The sequence below is a fragment of the Papio anubis genome, chromosome 19 (genome assembly GCF_008728515.1).
Source record: "Papio anubis isolate 15944 chromosome 19, Panubis1.0, whole genome shotgun sequence".
NCBI classification, from domain to species: domain Eukaryota; kingdom Metazoa; phylum Chordata; class Mammalia; order Primates; family Cercopithecidae; genus Papio; species Papio anubis.
In genome coordinates, this window is record NC_044994.1 from 10,415,203 (window position 1) to 10,440,787 (window position 25,585).

The 25,585-nt window shown below is 46.9% G+C and overlaps 1 protein-coding gene across 3 annotated transcripts in view; it reads right to left on the reverse strand.

Moving 5' to 3' along the window:
* Positions 1 to 25,585, reverse strand: part of EMILIN2 (elastin microfibril interfacer 2) — a 60,177-nt gene that overhangs the window by 14,970 nt on the left and 19,622 nt on the right. For all 3 annotated transcript variants that reach the window (XM_009192481.4, XM_009192480.4, XM_017951590.3), the window contains exons 3-4: positions 13,833 to 14,008; positions 6,546 to 8,471 (exon numbers count right to left, since the gene is read on the reverse strand). In XM_009192481.4, the coding sequence (XP_009190745.2) occupies positions 6,546 to 8,471; positions 13,833 to 14,008 (2,102 nt within the window). The remainder of the gene's footprint in view (positions 1 to 6,545; positions 8,472 to 13,832; positions 14,009 to 25,585) is intronic.

Below are 25,585 nucleotides of genomic sequence, written 5' to 3' on the forward strand. Positions count from 1 at the left end.
GGAAAAGCTCTGTTCTCAGAACACTGCAGCTCTGAGTTCAAGGCTAAGATGCAAAAAAGCAGCTGCAGTCTATACAAACCGAAGAGCATCGTAGAAACCTGGTGCCCACAGGATAAAGGGGGCGAGTTGTCAGGAGTTCCCTATGGCCTGAATATAAGCAATTTATTGAGCCTTTATATGTTTATAAAACCCTAAGTCCATCATGCTGCCTTGGGCCTAAACTCTCCCCAAACTCAGCTGATCTCGAGTTGGGGCAAAGGGGTCAGAATGTTGGCATCAGGCAGTGCCCTGGCCAGGCTTTCTGGTTAACTAGTTATTTGAGAAGGCTGTGCTTTTTCATTCTTATAACTTAAATAACTCCATAAAAATAGTAGGCTGAAACCTTCAGCACTCCTAAAAGAAATGCTATGATGAAAAATACTCAGAGACATGAGCAGAAAGGGGTGGGAGAACAGAAAAAGGAAGTGATGCCGTTATGTCTAGTGTGCCGACATCTAAGCCGGCCGGCTCTTCTTGGAAGCGTGACATCTGGAAAGAGAAGTCCCCTGCACACAGCTCTATCCCTCTGCCTACCCTTCCTGCTCGCCACCAGCATCCCTTCCTTCCCCTACTGGGAGAGGAACAGTGGGAGGGCGGGGTCCAGCTGAGGCTCAGCCTCTGCGTGGGGCCAGGGGAAGCTAAAACCAGCTGAGGAGGGCGGGCTGCACCATTCTGCACATGCTGCTGCCACTGGGCTGCAGACTGGGGCATCCTGGGTCCCAGGCATGGAGACAGCCTCTGCTGTCTCCCTGTGAATCACTCATGGGTCACTCAGACTCGAGTAGGGGTAACGCTGGACAACTTGGGGAAAAGGACCTAAAGAGGGTGCCTGCTGAGACAGGCTGAAGGCTCGATGCTCCCCGCACCTGTGAAAATGGAAGTGAGTCCATCTGGGAAGGAGGGCTCAAATCCGTGACCACACCGTATAGGGAGTAAAGGGCCTCGAGCCTCCTTTCCATTTAGAACCTAATTTGTTCATAAGTGATGAGATTCTGCTCAACAAAACTATTGATCCATGAGATACATGAAGCTGTGAATGCTGAAAAGGGAGATCTCCACGCTTTTTTTTATTTTTAAGAGACAGGATTATGCTGTACTGCTCAGGCTAGAGTGCAGTGGTGCGATCACAGCTCACTGCAGCCTCAGACTCCTGGGCTCAAGGGATCCTCCTGCCTCAGCCTCTTGAGTAGGTGGAACCACAGGTGCACACCACCACACCCAGCTAATTTGTAATTTCTACAGACAGGATCTCACTGTGTTGCCCAGGCTGGTCTTGAACTCCTGTGCTCAAGTGACCTTCCTGCCTTGGCCTCCCAAAGTGCTGGGATTACAGGCATGAGCCACTGGCCCAGCCATTTCTAAAGCTTTTTATACTGTCTATTTGAACCCTAATTTTAAAAAGAAGAAAAAGAAAGGGAAAGCAAGAAAAACAAACAAAAAAAAAACCCCGTGGCTGGCCATCTACAGCATCCCTGGAGCCACCAGGGCCCCTCACCCTGTGTCTGCTGTGTTTACAGGCCCTCTCTCACTCTTCTAAGGCTGGAGGCCTGGGAGTTTATAGGTAGAGAAAGGGAGAAAAGTTCAGTCATGAATAGATTAAACATCCATTCTAGGGGATGCAAGGTTTAAGTAATAGGTAATATTTCCTGAGTGATTACCAAGTCCAGGACACTAGTTAATCATCCACTGTTTATAAGCATGGATGAGCTGAGATTTCAATGGAAGTAATCACTCCCCAAATCCTTCAATAGTTTCTCATGGCACTTAACATCCAGCTCCCTTATCACAGCCTCGAAAGCCCACGTGATCTCATTCCTGCCGTCGCTTTGACCTCATTGCCCATGACCTTCTGCTTTGCTTATACACTTGGCCATACCAGTATTCTGGGCTTTTCAAAAGAGCTTCCTCATAGCCCTTGAGAATGCTGTTCCTTCTGCCTGGACCGTTTTCTCAAAAGTGTATATTTTTTTGTATTTTTTGTAGAGACAGGGACTCCCTGTGTTGCCCAGGCTGGTCTCAAACTCTTGGACTCAAGCAATACACCCGTCTGAGCCTCGCAAAGTGGTGGGATTACAGACGTGAGCAACTGTGCCCAGACGTGTGGACCTTTTGTCCCCCAACCCCCTGCTCCAAAAAAATTGTCTGGGCACACTGGTTCATGCCTGTAATTCCCAGCACACGTAATTACAGCACATGCCTGAATCCCAGGCTGAGGCAGGCGAATCACTTGAGTCCAAGGGTTATGAGACAAGCCTGGGCAACATGGGAAAACCCATCTCAAAAAAAAAAAAAACATTAGCTGGGCATGATGGCACGTGCCAGTAGTACTAGCTACCTGGGTGGCTGAGGTGGGAGGATCACCTGAACCTAGAAAGGTTGAGGCTGCAGTGAGCTGTGATTGCACCACTGTACTCTAGCCTGGGTGACAGAGCAAGATCCTGCCTCAAATATATATATCTGGCTGCGCACAATGGCTTATGTTTGTAATTCCAGCGCTTTGGGAGGCTGAGGTGGGTGGATCACCTGAGGTCGGGAGTTCGAGACCAGCCTGACCAACATGGTGAAACCTTGTCTCTACTAAAAATACAAAAATTAGCTGGATGTGGTGGCAGACACCTGTAATCCCAGCTACTTGGGAGGCTAAAGCAGGAGAATCGCTTGAACCCGGGAGGTGAACATTGCAGTGAGCCAAGATCGCACCACTGCACTCCAGCCCCAGCAACAGAGGGAGACTCCATCTCAAAAAAAAGTTTTTATATATATATATATATAAAATATATATTATATATTATATGCAATATATATACTATATATATGCTATCTATATATATATATGTGTGTGCATATAATTTCAGGAATCCCTTTTAAGCCCAAGGAAGAACACCTGCCCTTAACAGAAGGACACGAAAGAGACTTGGATCTATTTAAGCATCAGTTGAAGACCCTTCTTCTCCCCTATTGGCTGCTTCTTGGATAATTCAGCCTCACCTCAGTGATGCTTCCAAAGGAAACAGGATCTGTGAAGAGGGCAACAGGCTAAGTAGAAACACCACAGTGTGTGTTCCTGGTCTGGCGATCTGCTTACTGGTCCAAAACTGTCACACATCTTCACCTCTGGACCTGTGCTCACTGTGGTAGATATCATGACCACCATTAATCCCCCTTCCTTCCCCAAACATACCAGCCACATCACCCTTCAAGAGCAGACCTGCTTTAACAATAGAATGTGGCAGCAGTGATGCCGCTCCAGCTCTGGGCTACCCTGTGGGAGGCCCAGCAGCTTCCACTTTTCCTTGACAGTCGCCATAGTCTGACTACTTGAGACCGCCATGCTGTGAGGAAGCCCCCGGCTGGCCACATGGAGAGAGAGGGGCCAGGTGGAGGAGTACCGAGGCACCAGACATATGACCGAGTCTTCACAGACCTTCCAGTCAACCGCAAGCCAAATGCAGCTGAGTGGGTGACTCAAGTTGATGCCACATAGAGCAGAAGAACCGCTGAGCCAAGCCCTGCCGGGGTTCCTGACCTACAGAATAATGGAAACTAATACATCTTTGTCGTTTTAAGCCAGCAAGATTTGGAATGGGTTGTTATAAAGCAATAAATAGCTAATCCACAATGTCCTCCCCTCCTGCTTTCTGAATCCCACCCATCCCTCAATCAGATCCAGTAACACCTCCTCCTGGAAGCTTCTCTCATCTCACCTCATTCCTCACCCCATCAGCCTCTGTACTCTGCTGGGTAAACACCTACACTGAGGGCTCGGCTCAGGGCTCTCTCCTGAGAATCCCTCCCTGACTTCCACTGTGGGTGCTTCTCAGAACACCCAAGGTGTCTCATGCACACCCCATTCCTGTGACCATCTGTCTGCTTGTTTCCCCATCAGACTGTCTTTTATCCACATACTCCCCCACACAGCCATTACCCACCATATAATAGGGGCTCAATAAGACCTTATGAACTAAAGGGATCAACCGCTATGATCTCATTCACTCTGCAGACCTGAGTCTCTTTCCCACTGTGATTGCAAATGCTTTAGACTAAGGATTATACCTACTTATCTCCAGGTCCCCCAAGAGCCTTGCATATGGTAGGCACTCAATAAACATTCTGTTGACTTTTAACTGATTGACATGTCACTTTCATGGTGACCTTAGCTCCAGATTCTCCCAGGTCCCTCTGATACCCAGGTTCCAGGTCTCCTAGACCTGGATGCTAGACAAGGGCAGAGGAGGCTCTGCTTATTTATTTCTGGCTCTTTTCCAATCAATGAAATTCTCAAAACTCCATGCAGTCTACACTCACCACAATGAGTTCAGTCCAAAGGGATCATGTTTTGTAAGCCGCATTCTCTTTTAAAAGGATTCACCCCCAACTCCTACTGCAACAGACAAATGTGAAAATGTTAACACAGCTTCCCACGCCACCAGAGAGTTCCAAATCAACTGGAAATATCTGATTCAATCTGTTATCGTAAGACACAGACCAGACAGCGTTGTCACCACAAGGGACAATCATTCTATGAACACATACATGGTCTTGTGACCTCTACTCAACATTCCAGAGATAGAGGAACTGTGTGGCCCTGGAGTGGGGGAAGGGCTGGGTTATAAATAGTGAGGTGCAGCAGGCCGGACACTGGGGTGGGGGCCAGATTCCTGGTCCTCCTGGGCCTAGGTGACTCCTCATCTGCAAGATAAGCACAGTGCTCTGGGGACATCCAGGGCATTTTCCTACCTACCTTGGACCCTCTCCACCCTCCTGAGCTGCCAGGACCTGGCCCTGGCTCTCCCTGGCCAAGCCAGAGCTTGCCTGCTTCCCATGTTCTAGCCTGCCCTGCCTTGGGTTTTATGTCACATCTGGGACTTGATCATAAAATCCCAAGGCTCACAGAGGCCATAAAATCTCAGTTCCTTGTGCAAGGGCCTGTGTCACCCAGAGCGGAACCAGGTCGGGGAGGTAAAAGTCCCAAAGGCAAGGAAGGGAGAAAAGAAAACAGGGACAGGGAGGTCAGGAAATAGGCTCCTTCTAGCACAAAGCAGGCCCCTCAACAAGTCCCCGTGGACCAAGTAAGTCTGTACTCAGCTCTGGGAGACACACAGTCATCATGGCCGGACTGGAAGAAAATAATTCTTGGATGTAGCCTGGCCTGGTTCCCATCCTGGCTCCCCCACTGAACAGCCACATGACTTCGGGCACATTTTCACTGTTGGAAAACAGCCTTTCTGTGAGGCCGTGATGGAATTCAGTCCCCCTGAAGGGACTAAGCCGGAGCTGTACATAGAAAGTGCTCAAAAACGCGAGCTCCCTCTTCCTTCCTTTCACACCCGGACTCCAACTAGAGAGGGCTGGCTCATGTCTGAGACTGTCTCAGAGTATAAACCCAGGTACAAGAGAAGTTCTGTCCTTCAAGGAGGCTGCGTTTAGCACCCCCAGGTAGCAAAAAATCTTATTGCATATATTATTCATTCATTCATTCAACACACATTTGTTGAGTGCCTAAGGTGTAGCTAGCATTGCTCTCAGCACTACTGCTGAGCTTCCTGGATCCAGGCACTATGGAGCTTTAGATAGTTCCTGCCCCTAAACTGCTCTCATCCACGGTCGTGTCTGGAAACAAATATGACAGCATCCTATCTGCCATCAGCTAATCCCTGAAGATGATAATGACACAGATAAAAAGTGATGCTTGAAGAGAGGTACGTAGGAGACTCCCTAGGTAGAAAAGAGGACAACATCCACTGCCCCAAGCTGTTATGCCAAAAATCTGACCCCAACTCTGAGCTCACCAACCTGATTCTATAGATAATGTTTTGCCATCCGTCTGTGGGAAGAACCAGTTTTCCTTTTTTATTTTCAATGTGTTGTGAACTGATATTTTTTGTAAAATACATAGATCATGTGCTTAAACACTGCAATGTTGTTAGTTTATTTATTTGAGATGGTACCTCACTCTGTTGCCCAGGCTCCAGGAGTGCAGTGATGCAATCTCGGCTCACCTTAACCTCTGCCTCCCAGGTTCAAGCAATTCTCCCACCTCAGCCTCCCTACTAGCTGGGACTACAGGCGCATGCCACCACACCCAGCTAATTTTTGCATTTTTAGTAGAGACGGGTTTTCACCATTTTGGCCAGGTTGATCTCAAATGCCTGAACTCAGGTGATCCACTCTCCTTTGCCTCCCAGAGTGCTGGGATTACAGGCCTGAGTCACTGCGACTGACCTGTCAAATTATTTTAGAAGTTCCTAAATACTAACATTGAGAATATATATTTATCTCATTGCTACCCAGCACCAAATAATTCAGGCACCAATCTAGGAACCACATTTGGGTAGGACTGATGGCATTTAGTTCATTCTGTGAACTGTCCAAAATCTAGCATAATACTATCACATTTTTACCTGATGAAGTTTCAACAAAATCAAAAATGAACAAAAAATTATTTTTAAAATGTTGTTGCGTGCTGTAAAGAAATATAAGAAATAGAATTGTAAGATTCAACTTACTTGCTGATGGTTGAAATCTGACCAGATCTTGCAAATCAGTAGAAATCTGGAAGACGTGGCTGTAGAACTGCTGGACTGAATTCTTTAGGCCAGAAATGTCTCTGGAATGCGACCTGAGTGTTCCGTTCATCTGCCTGACGCAGTTCCACAGGCTGCTGACATGCTTGTTGAGCGCCTCCTTGATCCTCTGAAGATTTCCTGAGATAGAGTCCAGCTTGCTGCAAGTTTTCTCCATATGAGACACCCTGCCCTCCACCATGGAGACCTCCCTCTGGACTCCCTGCATGCTTTCCTTACAAGTGTCCAGTTCCGAGAGGAGCTGGCTCTGCAACCTCTGCCACCTCTCCTCCAGCTGACTGCAGCAATGAGTCATGGGATGCTGGGGGGATGGCAGGGTGTCCACTGTCCTTTCTTGCTCACTCCCCTTAGTGAACCCACCCACGCCAGCATTTTCACCTGCTCTACAATTGCTCATTTCCTTCTGAAGATGAGCCACATTATTTTCTGTGTGGTTTAATTGAGAATAAAGAAAACTAAAATCCTGTTGAAGTTTCTGGATGGTTCGTTCGGTTTCTCGAAACTTCCTGTGCATGGTGTCGTTGAGAGATTTCAAAAGGTGCAGGTTGTCGCGCACTGCGCGATCTTCCCTGTTTGGCAAGGCACCTTCCATCCCATGAGGCTTTCCCTGGACGTTCTGCAGGCAAATGTCTTCAACAAATTGAACTTTGTCCTTCAGGTGGTTTAATTCCATCATGACCTGCTCATCTCCTGGCCCTGACACTCCTGGCAGGGCTGCTGCCCCTGGGGGCCTGAGCTCTGCACCAGTGTTGTTGGCCATGTGTAGGAGAACACCCCCCAGACGGTCTTCCAGAGACTGTATTTTCTGATCAACAAGCTGCTTCAAATCCCCCACCTCTCCATTAATGGTCCCCCGAAGGGTTTCCTCAATGTAAAAGCAATGTTCTTCAGCGTTCTTCTCCGTCACGTTGATCCTTGCATCAAGTTCGTTCCATTTTGCATCAAAATCCACATCTGGCTCTGGAACTATAAGGCGGTCAAACTCATTGTCCAGTCTTCCATTCAGCATTCTGGTGGCTTCAGCAACTCTCTCAATCTTCTGGTCCAACGTCTTGATCTGTTGACCAATGTCACCATTCTTTTCACTGTCACAGCAGTTTGCCTGGGCTGAAGGCTTCTGTAGCCGGGCTCGGAGGTCATTTATTTCTTTTCTCAGGCTTGTTTCCTTTTCCCCTATGAGCTCTATCACTCCCAGATAGCTGCTCCCATAGTCGTCACACTGCTGTTGGAGGCCAGTGAGCTTGTACTCACACGAGTTTTTCAGGTCAGCCAGCTTTCTGTCCATGCCCTCCATGAGCTCCTCTCTCAGGGCGTCGATCTTACTGTCCACATAGGCTTGGTAGAGCTCGTTGGTTGTCATGGTCACCGTCGGGCCCTGGGCTGCTTCCTGGAGCTGTCTGAGCTGCCCTTCGTAGCCCTTCACTTTTCCATCCAGCTCTTCCAGCTTGTCACTTTTGTTCTTTAGAGTATCTTTGACTTCAGCCAATTCAGACTTGATGTCCTTCACGCCAGATTCCTTAGTGTTGAAGACGCCAGGACTCCGGGCCATTTCTGTGTCTCCACTAATGGTGGTGTCAGGCTTGGGGTGCTGGCTGCTGAGCCCTGGTGCCCGTGTTTTACTGGCATCATCCTGAGTGGCATGCTTGAGATTTTCACTCACTCCAGCAAGGGAAGACTGGAGGTCAAGAACCGTCCTTGTGAGTCGGAGAACCTTCTCCTCTAGCACCTGTATCTTCTTTTCCTGGAGTTCCTGGGGCCCCTCTTTTGGATCTAACGCCCGGCTTGGTTGTGCTGTACCAGTTGGGGACAAAGTCTTCTTGGGCTCTGAGACTGGGCTGGGTTCATTATCTGTTACAAAGATAAAGTTGGACATGAATGAACACTTTCTACCTTTAGCCAGATTCTGCCAAGACAATAAACAGGGTACCTACAAAATACACGTACACCTTCACTTATAGGTCACTACACAATTGTAGGTAATTACTGTGGTACAGTAGAAAAGAGGGCTTTGGAGTCAAATAGACCTCTACTTGCATTCTGGCTCTGCTATTTACTGTTTGTCCTTGAGCAAGTTAACTAACTTCTGTGAACTATAATCCTCTCATCTATAAAGAAGGGGTACAATCCCTCCTAGAGCTGTTAAAATAATATGTACATGGCACCAATTAGATAACCAATGGTCTCTTTCACCCTGAGAAGAAACATTCATTATCTGCTTTATCATATGAACACTTCATTCCTATATTAGTGAACCGCAGCCACACCCCAAGAGTTGACTATATACAGTAAAACCACAAGAAGTCACTTTAGCAAGATCCACCCATTCATTAGCTGTTGCATGGTGATATCATATGATATCATATCATCTGATGCTACCCTCACCCTCAAAGCAGTGCCTGAGTGTTTTCTCTTTTAATTTTATTAACATCTCTGTGCTCAAAGAGTCTCATAGACATTGTTTAGCCCTGCTTGCAGTTTGGGAGACAAAAAACAATAGAGATAAAGCAACTATTCCATCAGTGTCTCCTAACAACAGCACCATCTGACCATATATAGTAAGATTCACTAAGTCAAAGAATACAAATATTGAAAGTTGGTCAGGGAGGTGGTGTGTGCCTGTAGTCTCAGTTAGTAGGGAGGCAGGAGGATGGCATGAGCCCAGGAGTTCAAGGGCATCCTGGGCAATATAGCAAGACCCTGAATCTTTAAAAAAAAAAAAAAAAAAAAAAAGAAGAAAGAAGAAAAAAAGAAGAAGAATGCAAACACTGAATTTTGGGTAATCTTATTTTGAGAAAACACCAAGGAAACAATCCAAAAGAAAGAAAAAATTATTAATTTTTAATAATGATAAGGGGGCGAATGATAGTGATGAGTCATAAAACAAAGATAAATTGATAGACATAGAGATAAATAAAAAGGGGACTATCGAAACCTGCAGCAATAGGACAATAAGAAACAAACTATGCCCTGAGTACAGTAGGATACAAGAAATACTGCGCCCGCACATGACGGCTCATGCCTGTAGTCCCAGCATTTTGGGAGGCTGAGGCAGGTGGATTGCTTGAGGATAGGAGTTCAAGACCAGCCTGGCCAACATGTGAAACCCCATCTCTACTAAAAATACAAAAATCAGCCAGGTGTAGTGGCGGGTGCCTGTAATCCCAGCTACTAGAGAGCTTGAGGCAGAAAAATCGCTTGAACCCAGGAGGTGGAGGTTGCAGTGAGCCGAGATAGCACCGCTGTACTCCCGCCTGGGCAACAGAGAGAGATCCTGTCTCAAAAAAAAAAAAGAAAGAAAAGAAATACTGGCCGGGCGCGGTGGCTCAAGCCTGTAATCCCAGCACTTTGGGAGGCCGAGACGGGCGGAACACGAGGTCAGGAGATCAAGACCATCCTGGCTAACTCCTTGAAACCCCATCTCTACTAAAAAATACAAAAAACTAGCCGGGCAAGGTGGCGGGCACCTGTAGTCCCAGCTACTTGGGAGGCCAAGGCAGGAGAATGGCAGGAACCCGGGAGGTGGAGCTTGCAGTGAGCTGAGATCCGACCACTGCACTCCAGCCTGGGCGACAGAGCAAGACTCCGTCTCAAAAAAAAAAAAAGAAATACTGAAAGAGGTTAACACTGACAAACCTGGCAACTATAGTGAGACATATCATATAAAGCAGAAAAAGTCAAACACAACATAGGTTGCAATTAAATAAAATGCATTAACACATTACACTGGAAAACATTGGAAATTCATTTAGAATGCTATAGATATTTGAATTCAATGATCATTGTTTTTTCCTCCTCTGAACTTTTGCACAAGCTCATAATAGTAGCTATTATTTATTAAAATCATTAGTAGTAAAACCAAATCTAAAATTCAGATATCCAAACTCCCAAGAATCTTTCTTTTTGCAGAGAACTAAAAAGAACACCTTGTTTTCCTTACTGAAATATTTATTCTCTCTTAAGACACTAAAGAAAGAAACAAGTTATTGAATCATATGCAAGTGGAAATGCTATTCTAAGCAAAGGAAACAAAACAAAGGGCAGCGAAGGGGAAAAGATTGAGGATATAAGGAAATGCTTTGCTCATATGCCACTGGTGACTGTGCAAATTGCATTTTTTTCAAAGGATAATTTGGCAATATATATCAAAATACTCAGAATCTTTTGACCCTACAATTACACTTCAAGAAATTTATTCTAGTAAATAGTCAGAAACGAGTACAAAAATTTCATAGGAAAAGATGCATATTCATACATTATCTATAATAGTGAAAAATTACAAACAACCTAAGTGACCAACAGTAGAGGATGTTGTTCAATAACTCACATTCTCTCAAGCCATTAAGTGGTATTGTAGAATATTTCATGACATGGAAGGTTGTCCATTATAGGTTATTCAGTAAAAAATAAGTTCCAGGTCAAGTGCAGTGGTTCATGCCTGTAACCCCAGCATTTTGGGATACTGAGGTGGGAGGATCACTTGAGTCCAGGAGTTCAAGGTTGTGAGCTATAATCATGCCACTACACTCGGCCTGGGTTACAGAGCAAGACCCTGTCTCTAAAAAAAGAAAAAGTTGCAAAAATAGTATGTTTTTTAATAATGACAGAGAATTCAGGATATGTTCATCCATTCTGTGTTGAAATAAAGGAATATCTGAGACTGGGTAATTTGTGAAGAAAAGAGGTTTATTTGGCTCACGGTTTTGCAGGCTGTACAAGAAGCATCTGCTTCGGGTCAGGACCTCAGGAAGTTTTACTCATGATGGAAGATGAAGAGGAGGCCAATGTGTCACATGGTAAGACAGGGAGCAAGAGGGAAGGGAGAAGGTGCCAGGCTCTTCCAACCAACCAGCTCTCATGTGTACTAACAGAGCAAGAACTCACTCATTACTGCAAGGAGGGCATCAAGCCATTCATGAAGCATCAACCTCCATGACCCAAACACCTCCCATGATGCCCCACCTCCCACAGTGAAGATCACATTGCAACATGAGATTTGGAGGGGACAAACTTTCAAACATATATATCAGAGGATAAGCATTTCTTTTTACTCCTTCCTAAAATCCCACTAAAAGGATAAAAAAAGGAGGTGGGAGACAAAAAAAACCTATTCAAGTCACACACAAAAAACTGGGAGTCAGAAGAGTTTTGGTCTTTTTTTAACAGCAATATTGGAAGCCAGAGAAAAACTGAGCACTATTTTGAAAATTCTGAAGGAAACTGATTTCTGACCTAGATTTCTGAAGCTAGAATAAAAAATAGTTTTCATACTATAAAGTGGTAAAAGTTTGCTTCCCATGTAATTGTCTCATGAAGCTACTAAAGGACATGCTCAAGCAAAGCAAGGGGATAAACCAAGAAAGAGGGAGCAGGCGACACAGGAAACAGGGAATTCAGTAGGAGAGGGGTAAGTTAAGATCCTCGGGTGATTACAGGAAAAGAGAATGTCCCCTCCAGGTAGGGCAAGTGAGAAGGCTCAAAGGAGATTTCTTCAAGAAGATGAAACTACTGTGTCTGAACATATGGAGGGGACATTTAGAGAACCAGAGAAGAGCTGGGTTGAAATAGCAATAAAAAGAAAACCAAGCAAAGGAAAAACATAAGACAATGATTAACTGTAAGGATTCAAACAGCTGTGTAGGAAAGAGAACCTATTCACAGTACACCATATGGCTCAGCTATAAACATTATCTACATAGTTATTACAATGTAAACATTGAATACTGAATAAATAAATACGGCCTAACTGTATGGAAGGGATGGGGGGATAGGAGCCATGTGTTGAGTGGATGAAAGGGAGTTAAATTCTCACCTTCCATAATGAGAAATCAATAGATGTGGAGGTAAATTCCAAAAGATTCATCTGAAGAGTTTAAAGTACTACCTCTGAGAAGGGAAAATGAGGGAAAAGGGTTTAAGGGTGATCATTGTTTTTCCTATTCATCCTTATAAAGCTGTTCAGCTTATTAAACTACAATATGCTTAAACTTCTGTCAAACAAAAACTAAAATGAAACAAAACAAAAATAAACAATTACAATCCACCAGCCCCCATAACATGTTCCCCCATCCCAGTACCTGTCATGAATTATTGTAATTACTGTCTAATGTCTGCCTTCTATGAAGTCAGGGACTCTGTCTGCCTTTTTTCTCACTTATTCCGAGTACCCAGTATAGAGCTTGACAGATATAGAAGTTCAATAAATATTTGTGAGGTGAATGAATTTTTAACAAAATGAATGTACAGACATAGGAAAGAGAGTAAGGTTCTATAACAAAATGTCAATAGTAGTTCTCATTTAGTCATGAGATTATGTATCCTTAAATATTTTTCCTATATTTTATAAACATTCTTTAATTGATATGCATTACTTTTGTAGTTAAAGCATTTTAAAATCTATTTTTACAGACAACGTTGGGAAGCACTACAAGTTTCAAAATTGAGAACACCTCATGGCAAAATATCATTTAAGCATCTAATTTCATAAGAAAACTATGCTGCATTTATTGTGACTGAACTTAAAAAGATGAAGTGATAGCCAGGCACGGTGGCTCACACCTGTAATCCCAGCACTTTGGGAGGCCGAGATGGGCAGATCACCTGAGGTCAGGAGTTTGAAACCAACCTGGCCAACATGGCGAAACCCCGTCTCTACCAAAAGTACAAAAATTAGCCAGGTGTGGTGGTAAGCGCCTGTAATCCCAGCTACTTAGAGGCTGAGGCAGGAGAATTGCTTGAACCAGGTAGGCAGAGGTTGCAGTGAGCCGAGATGATTGTGCCACTGCACTCCAGCCTGGGTGACACAGCGAGACTCCATCTCAAAAAATAAAAATAAAAAACAATTTTAACCCCCTTAAATTCAGATGTATGGACTCAAATAAAAACAAACAGTACATCATTACATTTGAATCTCTTTACAACTGTGCCTCCAGGTGACACAAGTCTGAACCCACTGGCATTTCCTACCCTGATTTTTAAGGCACTGGCTTTCACAAGCTGGCCCTAGCAAAGCAATTTACTTGCAAGGAAGTTTGTCTTACAATTGCTACTGCTTCTACGAATAAATTTGTCACGTGTGGCTACTGCAGGCATCTATGTGTGTTATTTGTAGGCCATTCAAAGTTCACCACTGTAAAGCACAAATCCCGTTGTTTGAAGGAGCACCGGAAATATTAAAGGTGGCCATACGTAACAGCACAAATAAGAAGTTACCTGTGGCTTTCTTCAAGCTGTTTCGAGGCCGAGCGGGCGTGGGTTGGAGGGTCTTCACGGGCTCTTTGGGACCTTCTTGGCAATCTCCCCCTCTAAAGCCAGGGCAGCACCTCCATTCCAACTGCGTCACTGTCTTATACCTAGTGACATACCTAGGTCTGAAGTTCACTCGATACCTGTGGACACAAGGGATGGCATCTCTCTTTATTGGCTACCATTACAAGCATCTTCCAGCGCTAGACCCAAATAAAGAGGATTCAGGGCATGCAGGACCCTGCCTGCTCTCCAGGTTGGCCCAGAGGGGATGTTAGTCTCCTCAGTTCAGATCTGGCTGTCGGGGGTTCAGCCTAACTCAGACCAGCCTCAGGAAGGCAGGGGCTCTCCGATCCTCCACCTGCCCTGAGCACCCGTTTCCCAGCAAGGGGAACACACAGCTTAGAAAATCTCCACCAAGACTCCCATTTGAGAAGGACAATTTTCAGCCCCCAAACTGAGCTTTTGTATCACCAATCATCTGTTCTACAATTCAGTTTGTGGGGACTTGTTTCAGGTGTCACTAGCGATTGTTTTGTTTTGTGTTTTAAAGAAACATTCCTGGCCAGGCACGGTGGCTCACGCCTGTAATCCCAGCACTTTGGGAGGCCGAGGCGGGCAGATCACTTGAGGCCAGGAGTTCGAGACCAGCCTGGCCAACATGGTAAAACCCTGTCTCTACAAAAAATACAAAAATTAGCCAGGCGTGGTGGCGTGTGCCTGTAGTCCCAGCTATGGCTGAGGCACGAGAATTGTTTGAATCCAGAAGGCGGAGGTTGTGGTGAGCCAAGATCATTCCACTGCACTGCAGCCTGGGCGACAGAGCGAGACTGTCTCAAAAAAAAGAAAAAGAAACATTCCTGGCGCCCTGCTCCCTGCTCTCCATCATGTCGGTGTGTTTACTGCTGCACTTTCCTGATACTAGCAGGGGTGGCCCCCAGCTTTTGGAGGTGGCAGCTCACACTATTTGTGTTCGCTTTTGTACAAAGATGCCCTGGTTCATACTGTCAGTGACAGAAATCAGGAAGCAGGATTGGAAGCTCTCAAAAAGTCCTATTGACAGTGCACATTCCCTCATGCCCTGAGATATCACACAGAGAGCTTTGCAGTGAGCTGGAAAGTCCTCCAGACTCAGGGCTGGGCCTGGGCCCACAACAGACTTCGACAGCCCCGCAGCCCTGGGCTCACCAGGGATGGAACCAGGAGTTCAGCCCCCACAGCTGCCCCTGTTCACAGCACAGGCAAAAACCACAGCCACACAGGATGGGGCCTCCCTTCTTCAGCCCAATTGCGATTTCCTGCCTTGGAAATCATCTCTCTTGAAACTTCAGCTCCTCTTCATTTCTTACACCAGCACCAGCAGCTGGCCTTCTTCTTGAGCCAATTCCCAGAAAGCAACAGGCTGAGTGTCACTTTTTCAGGGTTGCTGAGAGCTGCCCATGGGGTAGGCGGGACAACAGCAGCACGGGGGTTACCCAGCAAATCTATTCCCTCCCAAGCACCAGCCCTGTGGCACATGGACTTCAAAGTTACCTCCCTAAGGAAAGCATAAATCATGTGCTGGACCTTTGACATCCTCCCCGAGGGCCACACCCTGACAATTACACCCTGGGTATAGGATCGACCCCGCTGGGATTGGCCAGGCACCCTGCAGAATCCCAAGAGGGCCCTGCTGACAGCCAGGACCCACCAAGCCCATTAGACTTCCTAGCACCTTCCACAGTCCCTGTTTCCTTTGGTTTTTCTTGTGTTTTTTGTTTTGTAGAGATAGGTATCACTTGGTCGCCCAGGCTGGAGTGCAGTGGTACGATCATGGTTCACTGTAACCTCAAACTCCTGGGCTCAAGCAATCCTCCCACCTCGGCCTCCCAAAATGCTGAGATTACAGCCACCATGCCTGGGTAATTTTATTTATTTATGTATTTGAGATGGAGTTTCACTCTTGTTGCCCAGGCTGGAGTGCAATGGTGCGATCTCGGCTCACTGCAACCTCTGACTCCCAAGTTCAAGTGATTCTCCTGACTCAGCCTCCCAAGTAGTGGGGATTACAGGCACCTGCCACCATGCCCAGCTATTTTTTGTATTTTTAGTAGAGACAGGTTTCACCATGTTGGCTGGACTGGTCTTGAACTCCTGACCTGAGGTGATCCACCCACCTTGGCCCCCCAGAGTGCTGGGATTACAGGTGTGAGCCACCGTGCCTGGGCAATTTTTTATTTTATTAAGAGTTAGAGTCTCATTATGTTGCCCAGGTTGGTCACGAGCCCATGGCCTCAAGTGATCCCCCAAACTCAGCCTCCAAGTGCTGAGATTACAGGCATGAGCCACCATGCCTGGCCTGTTTGCCTTGGTCTTTCGGGCAGTGGTTCTTAGCTTGAGCCATCAGAATCACTCCGGAAACGGTGAAAAAAATACCCATGCCTGGGTCTCACCCTCAGAGGTTCCGATTTAAGGGGTCTGGGGTGGCGGCCAGGCATGCAGATGTTAGAAAGCTCCAGACAGCCTTTTCCAAGGAAAACTGAAGAGGAAGCCTGACAGTAAAATGGAAAAACAAGGGCTGCTCAGGGGGTTGGGGGGATGAGGAGGGGACAAGACCTTCCTTCCAGGCTCTTCCTTCTCTCATTCTTGTCCACCTCCACCAAGGCCCTACTATACATTTTCCCCTTTTCACAAGTGAGAAAACAGAGGCTCATGGGGTTAAGTGACTTGTCCAAGTTCAAACAGCCTGGAAGGGGCAGGGCCGCTGAACTCAAGCGTCCTCCCTGCACCCCACACGAACAGCCCTTCTCTCAGGTGATGCCTTACGTTTGAGGAAGCAGTCCCACCTGGAGATGTTCCAGAAGGCCCTGAGGGCTGGGTAAGAAGGTAGGCAACCCCCACTTCGGCCAACCCATTCCTGAGCATCCCACCCGTGGCCAGGGACACGCCAGCCCTTGGTCTCCACCACCACCTAGCAAGAGCCCTCTGTGTGGTCCTCGAAAATGTAAAAAGGGAAGAAAGCATCATTGCACTGGATTGTTTTGCGTTAAGTAGAGCATAATGCCGGAAGAATGTGTAATCTCAGAAAAACGTGGTTCCTCTGAGCATTCAGACTGAATGTGAAATGTGTTTGCTCTCGGGTTTTTTTCATTTGCCAGGAGATGACGGCCCAGGCCTGCATGAAACGCCCTCAGAGGAGGCCGAGCCAGGCCGGGCAGAGCACACTCCTGTGCCCACTGAAGAGGAACGGCCCCCTCTCCAGCCCAGCAGGGGGCTGTGACCTCCGTCACGCCCCAGAGCGGAAGAAAGGCCTTGCTGTGCCAACACACTTTGTTCTTTTCTTTCAAGGGAATTTTATTTTGGGGCCAGCTCCCCAGCTCCTAATGCAGGAAAGTTCCCTAGAGCCCCTGCCCCTCCCACTCTACACATGTTCCCCACTCCTGCTCAGCGTCTAATCTGCCTGCTGTTGAGTTTCTGGCCAAGGGAGTTCAGGTGGAGGCGCTCCTGACAAGTTTTCAAGTCTAGCGTGGGGAAGAGGCCTTCCTGGCTGGCACCAACAGCTGGAACCCGTCAGCAGCCACCTCCTGCGGTGGGAAAGCTCCCTAGGGATGTCGCATGGTGATGACGAGGCTGGATCTCAGAGGTGGCCTTGGGCCTGCTAGTCAGCCCTCAGGCTCAGTTGGGAGGGAGCTCAGGGGGAAGGGGAGATGAAAGGGTTGTCCAATCCCAAATCCCTACTGGGATTTTCCCAGCAGAAAGGGGTTCCCACTAAGGCAGTAGCCAGCTAGAAGGTTCCCTAGAGGATGGGGAGCAACCAAGGAAGATTCTGGGTCACCCTCTTCATCACCTAAGGCACTGCAGGAAAATAGCCAGTGAGCTTAGAAAATGCCAAGGAATTTTCAGGAAAATTGTGCCTTAATTGGTGGAGGGTGCTCGTACCTTTCTAAAAGTCCCCAAGTCGTTGTCAAGTGCAGCCAGAGTGGAGAAGCCCCAGATCCAGGCTCCATTTCCTCCCTCCAGGGAATCGGCCACCCTCGTATTAGGCCTGGGAGCCAGAGGACCAGGCAGGGGACATGACAGAGGCAGGCGGCCCAAGCATCCCCAGGGGCCCCTGGGCTGCGAGCACACGGGAGATGCTCACTGGATCCAGAATCAGTCAACTAACTGCAGCGTGGGGGTGGCCAAGCCGAGGGACCCGCAGCCAGAGGAACAGTTAAGGCAGCAGGGCTGGGTGGAGCTGCAGGGGCGGACTGCAGAGCGGAGCAGGAGCTGCAGCCCTGGCTCCCTTCCCAGCCTCGGCTGTGACTGTGATAGTTCCCCAGCCCTCTGGAGAGCCCTGTCCACAGCTGCCTTGGGTATGGGCGGGGGCGGTCCTTGGGGCTGTAACCCTGGGCCTGTTGCCCTGCCGCCTCACCCCTGTGAACTCTCCCCCATTCCAGCCAAGTCTCCTTTCCCCCGCCTCTTCCTCTAAAACCCTTTTTGGAGGTGAAACAAGGGTTTCCCATTTTTATGGGTTCAGCCACTGTGTCAAGACACTGGACTGGCCCAGGAGATTCTAATGAGAAGGAAGGTATCAAAAACAAAAAAAGGCCTGGAAAAGTTGTATCAGTGTCCAGGGACCATATGACTGGAAGTGTCCCTGTTAAAATGTGATAAAATGACAGTACTTCCACTTGACGTCACCCCCACAAAGACTCCTTCTACTGACTCAAGTTGAGACCTCCTTCCTAACACACCCTCAGTTCACACTTGTGTTTGCTCACTCTGTGTTTGTCTTCCCTGCCAGACTGTAAGCGCCATGAGGATAGAATTCTTGTTGGTTTTGTTCACTATAACATTCCATTTAAAAAAATTAATATACCAGGCTGGGCACAGTGGCTCATGCCTGTATTCCTAGCACTCTGGGAGGCCAATGAGTGAGGATCACTGAGCTCAGGAGTTCAAGACCAGCCTGGGCAACACAGCAAAACCTCATCTCTACTAAAAATCTTTAAAAGTTAGCTATGCATGGTGATGCACACCTCTTATCCTAGCTACCTGGGAGGCTGAGGCAGGAGGATCATGTGAGCCCTTGAAGTTGAGACTGCAGTGAGCCATGATCACACCCATTGCACTCCAGCCTGGGCGACAGAGACCCTACCTCAAAAAATAAATCTATCAAATTAATACACTTAATTTTCTTTTTTGGGGGGTGGGGGGTAGACGGAGTCTCCCTCTGTCGCCGAGGCTGGAGTGCAGTGGTGCAGTCTTGACTCACTGCAACCTCTGCCTCCTGGGCTCAAGTGATTCTCCTGCCTCAGCCTCTTGAGTAGCTGGGATTACAGGCACCCACAACCACGCCAAGCTATTTTTTTTTTTTTGTATTTTTAGTAGAGGTGGGGTTTCACCATGTTGGCCAGGCTGGTCTCCAACTCCTGACTACAAGTGATACGCCTGCCTCAGCCTCTCAAAGTGCTGGGATTACAGGCATGAGCCACGGTGCCCAGCCAAACTTTTAAGAGCAGTTTTAGACTTACAGACAAATTGAGAAGGTACATCGATTTCTCATATACTTCCCTCCATCACGTACAGCCTTCCCTATCAATGTCCCCCTCAGAGTGGTGCATTTGTTACAACTGATGAACCCAACCTCCAGTGACACACCATCGACACCCTGACTCCATAGCTCACCTCAGGGTTCACTCATGGTGCTGTCCATTCTGTAGATCTGGACAAATATATAATAACATGGATCGACCATTAGAGTATCGTACAGGGCATTTCACTGCCCTAAAAGTCCTCTGTGCCCCACCTATTCATCCCTCAACTTTTTACTATCTCCATAGCTTTGCTATTTCCAGAATGTCATACAGTTGGAATCATACAGTATGTAGCCTTTTCTTCTTTGTTTGTTCTACAGGGTCTTGCTGTCTTGCCCAGGCTGGAGTGCAGTGGTACAATCACAGCTTACTGCAGCCTTGACCTCCCATGCTCAAGCAATCCTCCAGCCTCAGCCTTCTGAAGAGCTGGGACAAGAGGCATGCACCATCATGCCTGGCTAATTTTTGTTTCTATTTTTTGTAAAGACAGGGTCTCACCCTGTTGCCCAGGCTGGTCTCGAACTCCTGAGATCCAGTAATCCTCCCACCTCAGCCTCCTAAAGTGTTGGGATTATAGGTGTGAGCCACTGCACCTGGCTATCTGTAGCCTTTTCTGATCAGCTTCTTTCACTTACTAACATGTATTTAAATTTCCTCCTTGTCTTTCCATGGCTTCATGATTCATTTCTTTTTAGTGCTGTATAACATTCCATCATCCTTTCTCAAAAAACATCCCCGTTTTTAGGCCAGCCATGGTGGCTCACACCCGTAATCCCAGCATGTTGTGAAGCTGAGGCCAGCGGATCACTTGAGGTCAGGAGTTTGAGGCCAGCCTGGTCAATATGGTGAAACACCATCTCTACTAAAAATACAAAAAAAAAAAAATTAGCCATGTGTGGTTGTGTGCACCTGTAGTCCCAGCTACTCAGGAGGCTGTGGCATGAGAATCGCTTGAAACTGGGAGGTGGAGGTTGCAGTGAGCCAAGGTGGCACCACAGCACCCCAGCCTGGGCAACAGAGTAAAACTGTGGCAAAAAAACCCCCACAAAACATTAAATCAATAATTAATTAATCAAACAATTAATGACCAGTCATCTTGTGCTAGCAGGTTTTAGGGGGTCCAGTGTCCATACTGTAAACCCAGAGTCATCCTCAGGTCTAATCAAAGCAGGTGTGAATTCCCGAGTCTTTCCAGAACCAAGTCACGCTCCGGGATCCTTAGGCTGTAATGATCTGGACGAGAATCACGCCAGAGCTGACCTAGGGCTGTGCTGTCCAATAAGGCAGCCATTGGCTGTATGTGGCTCTTAACACTTAAACCAATTAAGATTGAACATTTCATTCCTCAGTCACACTAGGCGTATTTCACAGACTTAACAGCACAAGTGGCAGTGGTCGCGCCCGCAGTGTTGGGCAGCGAGAACATCTCCATCATCGCACAACATTCTACCTGACAGGGCTGCGCTGGGGATACATGAGACTGTTGAGTCATCAGCAGCAGGCACGCCTCTGTTCACATCTCGATCCCTAACCCCCATCAACCTGTTTCTCTCTCCCCCCACATCCATTCCAGACCTATGAACGGAATCTTCCCTGAAAATACCCGCATGTCCCGGAGGGAATCATCCCAGGGGACCATCTCTCCAGCTGCTCCACAAGGCAAGACTCCTTGCCGTCCTTGTGTTTATGGCACTGACCTGGGTTTTATTTTGACACAGGCTACTAAAACTGCACAGAACCAAAACCTGGTGCCCCCTGGGGACCCTCGCTTAACGGGATTTCTCCGGAGAGGGAAAGCCAACTTTCTACTAAATCCCTCTCGTTCTAGTCATTGACTGCCCCCAGAGGCCTGCAGCCAGCTGTTCTTGCTCCATTCGTGTCTTGGGGAACACAGTATTGACTGGAACAGAGCCAAGAGGATGGAGGAAGAAACCAGAAAGGAGGTGTTTCCGCAGGGATGGTAGGAAGTACCCTAGCCAGGCCAGGAGGAAGAACTGCCCACCCCAAAGAAGGAAAATGAGCATTTCCAGGAGACTCCAATTCTCATCAGAGGGCAGACTGGGTTGGGTTACCCGGAATCCGCTACTGCACTGTTTCCACAGAGCAGTAGTTCATTCCAGCCACCGTAATTCATTCTTTTCAAATTTTGGTAAAATACATATAACATGAAATTTAGCATCTTTTTTTTTTTTTTTCTTGAGACAGAGTCTCACTCTGTCACCCAAGTTGTAGTGCGGTGGCGTGATCTCAGCTCACTGCAACCTGTACCTCCTGGGTTCAAGTGATTCTCCTGCCTCAGTCTCGCAAGTAGCTAAAATTACAGGCACCTGCCACCAAGCCTGGCTAATTTTCGTATTTTTAGTAGAGATAGGGTCTCGCCATGTTGGCCAAGCTGGTCTCGAACTCCTGACCTCAGGTGGTCTGCCAGCCTCCGCCTCCCAAAGTGCTGGGATTACAGGCGTGAGCCACCGCACCCGGCCACCTGAAATGTAGCATCTTAACCACTTTTAAGCATACAATTCTGCGGTGTTAAGCACACTCATGTTGTTATGTAATCATCACCACTAACCATCTCTAGAACTGTTTCACCTTCCCAAACTGAAACTCTGTCCCCATTAAACACCAACTCCCCGTTCCCCTCTGCCCTCAGTTCCTGGAAACCACCACTGTATGTTCTCTATGAACTTGATGACTCTTATACCTCATTTAAGTGCAATTATAGAGTATTTGTCTCTTTGCGACTGGCTTATTTCACTCAGCATAATGTCCTTAAGGCTCGTCCGGGTCGTGGCGTGTCAGAATTTCCTTCCTTTTTCCACAGCAACTCACTTTTACAAAGTTGACTTCAGCGTTCTAATTTAGAAATTCACAGAACAGTGGACTGATTTTCTTTTTCTTTCTTTTTTTGAGATGGAGCATGGGTCTGTTACCCAGGCAGGAGTGCAGAGGTGCGATCTTAGCTCACTGCTACCTCCACCTCCTGGGTTCAAGTGGTTCTCCTGCCTCAGCCTCCTGAGTAGTTGGGATTACAGGCACATGCCACCACGCCTGGCTAATTTTTTGTATTTTTAGTAGAGATGGGGTTTTGCCATGTTGGTTAGGTGGGTCTCAAACTACTGACCTCAAGTGATCTGCCCACCTCGGCCTCCCAAAGTGCTGGGATAACAGGCGTGAGCCATAGCACCCAGCCAGTAGACTGATTTTCTAGGAACTACTTATGATAAATGTTTTGTTTGTAAAACAAACAAACAATCAATGAATAAAAAATAAACTTTTTTCTTGGACGATGTGGTATGAGAAAAAAAAGAGGGCTTTTTATATTTATTGACACTGCTAAACATGTTGGGCAGTAGAGGTTATAAAGTTTGAAATAGGAAGCGATTTCAAAACTAGGTTGAAGGAAAAGTAGTTCTGTCCAGTGGAAGAAACACTTCCCATTGAATCCACTTTGTCCTACTGACGGTCAAAAATTGGCCATTTGAAACCACGTGCATCTCTAAAGCCAATCTCTGCATATTAGGAGGTGCACTCTGACCCCTGAGATCCCTTCCAATGCAAACATTCCACAGTCTGAAAGTCTCCCACTCCAGATAAAGTCAAGGAACCAAAGGACCTTCTTGCAGCTTAAAGCACATCCAGTGCCAAAATCAGAATTTTCATCTTATCTCTTTCTGCTACATTACATATTTTAATCAGATCTCTACATGGAGAAATTAATAACATGAAAGCAAAGAAATGTGAAAATATTTCACTTGGCCTTTTAGGAAAATTCATCTAAATTCTAAAAGCCAGAATGCTTGGGCAAATGTATTTCTGAAACACAAAATGTATCCAATGAATCTAAAAGATTGAAGAGCCCTGATAAAAATCAGATTATAATGTAGCTTTGTACATATTTTTAAAATAACAGATCTAAGACCAATGCAGTGTGTTCGAAATGAAAATATTCTACAGGAAACTGTTTCCCAGTACAAAGGATATATGTACTGGAGAAACCACAATTGCAAGCTGCTTATTTTTCCATTTCCTCTTGAATTAATTTCCTTATCATGGCAAGCTAGATTTTAAAATCTAAAATCCTGGCCAGGCACAGTGGTTCACGCCTGTAATCCCAGACTTTGGGAGGCCGAGGCAGACCGATCACGAGGTCAAGAGATCGAGACCATCCTGGCTAACACGGTGAAACCCCGTCTCTACTAAAAATACAAAAACTTAGCCAGGTGTGATGGCAGGCGCCTGTAGTCCCAGCTATTCAGGAGGCTGAGGCAGAAGAATCACTTGAACCTGAGAGGCGGAGCTTGCAGCGAGCCAAGATTGTGCCACTGCACTCCAGCCTCGGTGACAGAGTAAGACTCCGTCTCAAAAAAAAAAAAATCTGAAATCCTTTTCACTTCTCAGTATTTTTGCCCTGATCATATAGTGTAAGGAACAGGAGTTTTCCCCACAATTTATCACCCCCCATATCCCAAAAGACGGAGCGATTCTACAGTCCAAAAGAAAGGTGATGAAAGAAAACCACAGCAGCTCTGCTGCGAGGCTTGGTCCCAACTTGGCTGCAGCAGACAGTGAAGTTGTTATTCTTAGATTTACTAGGAGAGCAGGACCTTCCTTCTGAGCAAACTCACATGGCTAAAAATGACATCATCTCCAAGTGCAGGCTGCGCCCAGCCCCATGAAATACAGCTCATTGCATGCCTTCCACCGTGGGAGACACATCCCAAAACTCAAGGCACTGCCCTAAGCGTGGGGAGGCAGGGAGTGAGCATGGGGCATCCCACGAGCCTTAGCTAACTGGCATGGCTGAACCATCCAAGACTTGGTGGAGGCCCGAATCCTCCTAAAGAATTATTGCTGCTGCAGGCTGTTTCAGCCAAATACATTCTATACTATCCCATCTGAAACTGACATCATGTTTCCTCATTCCTGGAGGCAGAATCACAGAACACTGGTCTCACGATCCCTCCCTCATCAACTCCCCGAGTGTTCCCACGGCACGGCCATGAGAACATCTGCTGGCCTGAGCCATTAACGCGGTGCTCACCGCGAAGCGACCCTCCCTCCCTGGACTTGGGATCCGACCCTTTCTATTTAGAGCTGCTGAGCAACTCTGTTTCGATTATTTCCTTTCTTTTTTAATGGCCCAAGTTCTCCTACAAAAGTCACAAGAATGACTGACATTCTTTCTCCTGCCTATCCCTTGACCTGGCCTTTCCCTGGTTTGCAGCACCGGCACCCTCCCTCTTCAAGGACTTTGGTCACCCCGTGCTTTTCTCTTCCCAGGTGCCACATCCTCCAGCTCAATCAAGTGATTCAGCTTCAGAATCACTTGAACCTAGGAGGTGGAGAGAACTGACCATCCACTGTTCTCAGTGTTGTTTTTAGATCCTGTACATCAAGACAAGTGGCCGTGGCATCCCTTTTGGAATCAATTTCAGACCTTTGGGTGAAGGCCACAGATGCTGACAAGCTCTCAAACAGGCCACGCCTGTAACCTGGTGCCAGTCACTCAGAAGCATCGAAAATCTGGAGACATTAAGAGTTTCTTTGCAGATATAAACATAGTTTCTTCCTTTCGGCAAATTTATTCTCATTTTAAAAATATCTAGATTTGAAAACACAGGGACACTTACATTTCTGTTCTAATGTATGACCATATGGAAGGAAAAGGACCCAAACACTATAACCTGGTTTCAAATTTCTTCCATAGTCCAGGCTAACACAGTATTACTACGTTTTCGAAATTCACACTTCACGTAGCGAGGTGCAGACGTTTTCATTCACCTGCACTCTGCTCAGGAGCAGCATGGCGTTTCTGGAAGAAAGTGCCAGAACCTAACCCATCTCCGGGCTGGAGGGATAGACAGTACCAAGGAGGGGAGGGGGCTGCTTAGTGAGATAAAGAGAAGAACTGATGCAGTTATTTTCCCCATTCTGTGTGTCATCATGTCTTCAGCAAATGATGGTACACACACACACACAGAATCTATCCAACAACAAAAAGTAATCAACTACAGCTGGGTGCAGTGGTGCACACCTGGAGTCCTAGCCACTCAGGAGGCTAAGGAGGGATTGCTTAACCCAGGAGTTTGAGACCAGCATGGGCAACATAGCGAGACCCCGTCTCTTAAAAAGAAAAAGGTAATCAACTACTAATATATACCA